The 7,070-nt window shown below is 46.5% G+C and overlaps 1 protein-coding gene across 1 annotated transcript; it reads right to left on the bottom strand.

The window, feature by feature from the left end:
• Position 1: 1 nt before the first annotated feature.
• On the bottom strand, positions 2 to 7,070 carry LOC137095989 (zinc finger protein 24-like; the record flags this gene model as incomplete). Its single annotated transcript, XM_067463268.1, has 4 exons — positions 6,971 to 7,070; positions 3,382 to 3,973; positions 1,285 to 1,367; positions 2 to 70 (listed from the first exon to the last, which is right to left on the bottom strand). Coding segments are annotated over exons 2-4 (735 nt in total), but the record flags the coding sequence as incomplete, so codon positions are not given.

Below are 7,070 nucleotides of genomic sequence, written 5' to 3'. Positions count from 1 at the left end.
TCCGTTGATCCGGATCCAGTAAAGCCCACTCCATCTCACTGAAATGGACAGACACATCCTCAAACATCATCTGAAAGAAGAAATACAAACAACCTTCTGTGCCCCAATCTATATAAATAAAAATGTAATGTTCATTTGTGGTATTAACATAACTCAAAAAAACCACGGGATGAATTGACACCAAATTTGGACACAAGACACCTCTCAGGCCAATGAGTGATCATCACTCATATAAACACTGAAAAACACAGTGGAAGAGATTTAAAAGCCAAAAAATAAAAAATACATTACAAACGCATGTGCATAACCACATAAATTTACATATACACAAATATATTAGACACACATATATACACACACAAAACACATATACACAGGCTGGGTCACAGCAATGCATGGCAGGGGATGGCTAGTCACTCATAAAAACACTAAAAAACTCAGACGAGACTTAAAAAGCAAAAAAAAATACATTGCTACGAGTGCACAAAACCACACACACACACACACACACACATATATACACAAACCACATATATATATATACACACATATATATATACAAAACCACATATATTGGCATTGTATGATTGCACATATACACAAATATATACACACACAAAAGACAAATACACAGACTGGGCCATAGCAACGCATGGCAAGGGGACGGTTAGTAGGAAATAAAGACCGTAAAAGAAAAAGTATTATGAGATGTATTGACAAAGGCTTTCATGGCTGGAATCACTGGGTTGTTGTAGGTTTTTTCGGGCTATATGGCTATATTCTAGAGGCACTCTCTTCTGACGTTTCGCCTGCATCTATGGCAAGCATCTTCAGAGGTAGTGAGGTCTCACCCAGTATTATGAGATGTTTTAAAAAGGAAGCTTGGATAGAAGTAGAAAACAAACCAAGAAAAAGACATTTCAGTCCACGTGAAGCGCTCAAGGACATTACATAATTGGGTTAAGAATCAAGCCAGGCTTTGAAGCTGCAAGGCTATTCAATGCTAATCAAAGTGGCCAAGTGCAACACTCACACTTGCCTCAAGCAGACAAGAGTTCTTTCTCCCACCCTGGACATCATTCCACAGATATATAAACCCCACTTGCCTAGTTTCCAACACACCTCCCAACCTCTGCCAGAGAATGTGGGCGAAACATCAGGAGAGGATGCTTCTGGAACATGGCCAGACAACCCGGAAACAGACAGCAACCCAGTGATTCCAGCCGTGAAAGCCATCGACAACACATTTCATAATTGTCTCAATTTCTACTTCCATCTTTTTACCTGATCCTGTTCCACTGAGGCTATTTCACTCGCTTCACAAAGAGAGGAGATATTATGTCTTCTCAGCATCCTTGGCTCCTTTTCTGTGAAATGCCAAAGAAAGGAAGAGAAAAGAATAGAATAGCTTTATTGTCATTGTATGATTGCACAGTGTGGAACACATCTCACCACGCTAAAACAATAGATGTGGCTCTTAATGAGACATGCCGCATTATCACGGGGTGTCTGCGCCCTACACCACTGGAGAAATTACACTGCTTAGCTGGTATTGCACCACCTGACATCCGCCGGGAAGTAGCAGCCAATAGTGAAAGGACCAAGGCAGAGACATCTCCAGCTCATCCCTGTTTGGGTATCAGCCAGCACATCAACGACTTAAATCAAGAAATAGTTTTCTAAAATCTACAGAGACACTTGTTGGAACACCTCAGCAAGCGAGAGTCCAAAAGTGGCAGGCTCAAACCCAGCACCTCAATCCATGGCTGAGACCAAATGAGAGACTCCCCCCTGGGAACACAGAAAACTGGGTGACTTGGAAGGCGCTGAACAGACTGCGCTCTGGCACCACGAGATGCAGAGCCAACCTTAAGAAATGAGGCCACAAAGTGGAATCCACGACATGTGAGTGTGGAGAAGAGCAAACCACTGACCACCTGCTGCAATGCAACCACATGCACAATGGAGGACCTTCTTGCGGCAACATCAGAGGCACTCCAAGTGGCCAGCTACTGGTCAAAGGACATTTAATCCACTACCAAGCTTGCAAACTTTGTGCTTTGTTTGTTTGTTTGTCTGTCTGTTTGTTAAAAATGCAATACAACTCTTTGGTTTGCTCCTGACATAAATAAATATGGGTGTTACGTTTATTTATTTATTTATTTATTTAGGGGTTTTTTATACCGATCTTCTCACCTCGAGAGGGACTCAGATTCGGTTCACAACATGTGTCAAATACAATTTTACAACACACAATGCATTATCAAAAAACATTAAAAACCATATTTCAATGAACAGTATACAATATACATCATCACATCACAGATAGATAAAAGCCAGGTCGTCAGAACATTAGTCGTAGTTCACAGTTAGTCGTGCTCCTTCCATATAAGCCCACATTGACTCAGTTATCAAAGGCCAGATCCCAAAGCCAGGTCTTTGTTAGTTTTCTGAACGTCAGGAGGGAGGGTGCGGTTCTAATCTCCAGGGTGAGGGCATTCCAAAGCCGAGGGGCCACCATCAAGAAGGCCCTGTCTCTCGTCCCCACCAAACGTGATTGTGACAGTGGTGGGACCGAGAGCAGCCCCCCCCCCCGGACGATCTTAGGGACGTTTCAGGACTACCCATGAAAAGTGAAAATCCGCAAAGTAGGGATATTATATGTGTGTGTGTGTGTATGATACGCACACACACACACACACACACACACACACACACACGCATATATATATCTCAAATTCCAAGGGTGAGACAGAAGCGAGGAGAGATTTAAAGGCACTGCACACCTTTTTTTTTGCTAGCTATCTCTTCTTTGATTTGCAATCTCTCTTGATTGCCTGCCTCTCTCCCGGTGTGTGTGTGTTTGTATGTGTGTGTGAAACCCCCATCCACACTCCACTGTTGCCAGGAGGCGGGATTAGAACGCCACTCTGGGCAACGGCAACCAATCATAAACTGGGAGGCAAAAACCCGCGAAACAGCGAGTCTGCGAAAAGTGAACCGCGAAGTAACAAAGGAACACTGTATTAGCCCCACTTGTCTAGTTCCTAACAGATCTCACAACCTCTGAGGATGTCTGCTATAGACCTGGTCATACAGTCTGGAAAACTCACAGCAACCCAAAGGGAAACTCAATTTATTCATTTGCTTTTCAAGTTCATTTTTAGGTCCCAAAGTAGTACAACGCTTTAAAAGGCGTTAGTATTCATGGGTTTCAGCCAATTCCATACAATACCAGCTTGGATGGATATATTTGTAAAACTACTCTTTTAACATCCTAGACGAAAAACCAAACCTAGTCAATACAAGCATTTTTGAAGATATAACAGAAGGTGATATATTTTGAGTATCCTTGAGACCAAGAGAAAGAAGACATCTCACCCAGTGGTGTGACACTACTGTCACCCTCCAGTTGCATCCACCTGGAAGGGAAGCTCTGGTTGATGCCTGGTGGAGCCTCCTGGGCTTGAAGGGCCTCTCTCTCCTGACGCTCTTCCTGGAGCGCCTTCTCCTCTTCTGCCCGGCTCAGGAGGAATCCTTCAGCCAAGGCCACGGCCTGGGAGCTGGTCTCTGCCCCACATTCCCTCACCCAGCGCTCCATCTCGGCAGGAAGGATGGCCAGGAACTGCTCCAGGATCACCAGGTCCAGCATCTCCGCCTTTGTATGTTCCTCAGGCTTCAGCCACAGGCGGCAGAGAGAGTGGAGGCGGCTGCAAACCCCTCGTGGTCCCAAGGCCTCCTCATAGCGGAAACGCTGGAAGCGTTGACCTTGAAGGTCTGCGCTGAAGGTCTTCTCCTCCAGGACATCTTGACCCATTTCGCCTGGGAATCCAACACTTCTCCTGCCCCACATTTCAATGGCCTCTCTTCCTCCTTCAAGTGGGTCTGGCTCCTCCATCTTCACTTTGTGCTTCAAAGCAGTTTCCATCTTGGCCGTAGACACTCCTCCTTTGTTATCTGTCATGGAAAAAACCTGTACAAAACAGTATGAACATGATGAGATCAAATCTGAGTGAACGAACAAGATCTGTAAACAACAAAGAAGCAAAAGAGGGATGATGATGATGATAATAATAATAATAATAAATAATAATAATGGAGACTCTGCAAGGAAGCAGATGAAACAATAGATCGCATCCTCAGCTGCTGCAAGAAGATCACGCAGACAGACTACAAGCAAAGGCACAACACTGTTGCTCAGATGATTCATTGGAAGTTGTGCCACAAATACCATCTGCCTGCGACAAAGGACTGGTGGGATCACAAGACGGAAAACGTTACAGAATGGACACACCAAACTCCTCTGGGACTTCTGGATTCAGAGAGACAGAGTTTTGGAGCACAATAGTCCTGACCTCACGGTCGTGTTAAAAAACAAAGTATGGATCGTTGATGTCGCAATCCCAGGTGACAGTAGGATTGCAGAGAAACAACTGGAAAAGCTGACACGATACGAGGATTTAAAAATCGAACTGCAAAGACTCTGGCACAAGCCAGTCAAGGGGGTCCCAGTGGTGATCAACACACGGGGTGCAGTGCCTAAAGACCTTGGCCTGCACTTAAACACAATCGGCACTGAGAAAATTACCATCTGCCAAATGCAAAAGGCCACCTTACTGAGATCTACATGCATTATTCGCCAATACATCACACAGTCCTAGACACTTGGGAAGGGACTGACGTGTGATCCAATACAACAGCCAGCAGAGTGTCTGCTGTGGACTCATCTTGTGTTTCAAATAATAATAATACTAAAATAATAATAATAATAATAATAATAAGGTAAAGGTTTCCCCTGACATTAAGTCCAAATGTGTCCAACTCTGGGTGTTGGTGCTCATCTCCATTTCCAAGCCCAAGTTAGCCGGCGTTATCCATAGACACCTCCAAGGTCATGTGGCGGGCATGACTGCATGGAGCGCCGTTACCTTCCCACCGGAGCGGAGCCTATTGATCTACTCACATTTGCATGTTTTCAAACTGCTAGGTTGGCAGAAGCTGGGGCTAACAGCGGGAGCTCACGCCACTTCCCAGATTCAAACCTATGACCTTTCAGTCAGCAAGTTCATCAGGCGCTGCAATAATAACAATAATAATAATAATAATAGTTTATTTTTAACCGATCCTCTCTTCCCAAAGAGATTCAACGATGATGATGATGATAATGTAACCTTATGACCCATTTTGGGGTGGCTTCAGCAAGTTTTTTCCCATTGGATAGAAACAGGTCAGGCTGTAAACGTAATGAAGCATCACTCTGGGAATTCATGCACTTTGCTTTTCTTGTACTATTCTAAGATGCACAAATAAACAAGCTGTAAATTATTGTACAGTCCATACCAGGCATGGGCCAACTCAGGCCCTGCAGGTGTTTTGGACTTCAACTTCCACAATTCCTAACAGCCGGTAGGACCCATGCCTGGTCCATACTCAAACTTCTGTTTCATATGAGCTTATAATATCACTTACAATACGAATTTATAATATCACAAAGGATTACCACCTCAACCGCTCCATAGGGAATCTGCTACAAAACAGGAGCTTTTTTGTTGAGTTCCAGGGCCAGAGAAGCAGATGGCGAAGAAAGGAGAACGGCCTGCCTCAGGTTAGGTGCTTGCTCCATCAATGTTTAATGTTTACACAAATGACCTGCTATGGTCAGAAGGGACAGAGAGTTTCATATATGCTGACGATAATGCCATCACCACTCAAGAAGGCAGGGAGGGAGGGATGGAAGAAGGAAGGAAGGAAGGAAGGAAGAAGTGAGGGAGGGAGAGAAGAAAGGGAGGGAGGGGAGGGAGGGAAGAAACGGAGAGAAGGAGGAAGGGGAGGAAGGAGGAAGGGAGGGAAGGAAGAAGGGAGGGAGGAAGAGAAGGGAGGGAGGAAGGAAGGGAGGGCGGGAGGGAAGAAGGAACAGGAGGAAGAAGGAAGGAAGAAGGGAGGGAAGAAGAAAGGGGAGGAAGGGAGGAAAGGAAGAAGGATGAAGGAAGGAAGAAGGGAGGGAGGAACAGAAGGGAAGGAGGGAGGGAGGGAGGGGAGAAGGAAGGGAGGGGAGGAGGGAGGGAGGGAGGGAAGGAAGAAGGAAGGAAGGAAGGAAGGAAGGAAGGAGGGGGAGAAGGAAGAAAGGAAGGAGAAAGAGAAGGGAGGGAGGGAAGGAAGGAAGGAAGAAGGAAGGAAGAAAGGAAGGAGAAAGAGAAGGAAGGGAGGGAAGGAGGGAGGGAGGGAAGGAAGGAAGGTGGGAAAGAGGAAGGGAGGGAAGGAATAAGGAAGGAAGGTGGAAAGGAAGGAGGGAGGGAAGGAGGGAAAGAATGAAGAAGGGAGGGGGGGAAAAGGGGAAAGGAGGGAAAGAAGAAAGGAAGAAGGGAGGGAGAGAAGGGAAGGAGGGAGGGAAGGGGGAGGGAAAGGAGGAGGAAGGAAGAAGGAAGGAAGGTGGAAAGGAAGAAGGAAGGGAGGGGAAAGGAGGGAAAGAAGGGAGGGAAGAAGGGAAAGGAGGGAAAGAAGAAAGGAAGAATGGAGGGAAGGAAGGAAGGAAGAAGAGTAGGAAGGAGGCAGGTTGAGAAAGAAGGAAAAAAGGAAGGCTGGAGGGAAGGAAGGAAGATGGGAAGGAGGGAGGGAAGGAAAAAGGAAGTAAGGAAGAATGGAGCGAGAGAAGGAGGGAGGGAGGGAAAGAAGGAAGGAAAGAAGGATGGAAGGAGGGAAAGAAGTGTGTGTGTGGGAGGAAAGGGCCCAGCTGGGAGGGAGGCTCAACTGCAGAGCTCACCTTGCTCTTGGACAGATCCCACCTTAGGCTCCCCCTCCCTCCTGGCCAGGGATATTGGGAGTTGTAGTCTCCCAGTCTCCTGCCCTATTCTCCTTGGCTTTGTTTCCTCTCCCCTCGTCCCACTTCTTGGCCAGGCTCAACCCCCCCCCCCCCCTTTCCCCAGCCGAACTGGGCCTCCCCTAGACTAGAGAAGGAGGGAGGAGGACTCACCCCAAGACCTGGAGAGATGAGATGCAAAGAGCAGCCCCCCCAACACCACCTTTCTTCCCCAGCCCTTCTCTCTTTGGGGGGGCAGCTTCTCTTCCGGACT

Source organism: Anolis sagrei, chromosome 2 (genome assembly GCF_037176765.1).
Source record: "Anolis sagrei isolate rAnoSag1 chromosome 2, rAnoSag1.mat, whole genome shotgun sequence".
Lineage (NCBI taxonomy): Eukaryota > Metazoa > Chordata > Lepidosauria > Squamata > Dactyloidae > Anolis > Anolis sagrei.
The sequence above is the reverse complement of the archived record's forward strand: the minus strand, read 5'-3'. Positions and strand labels throughout refer to the sequence as shown.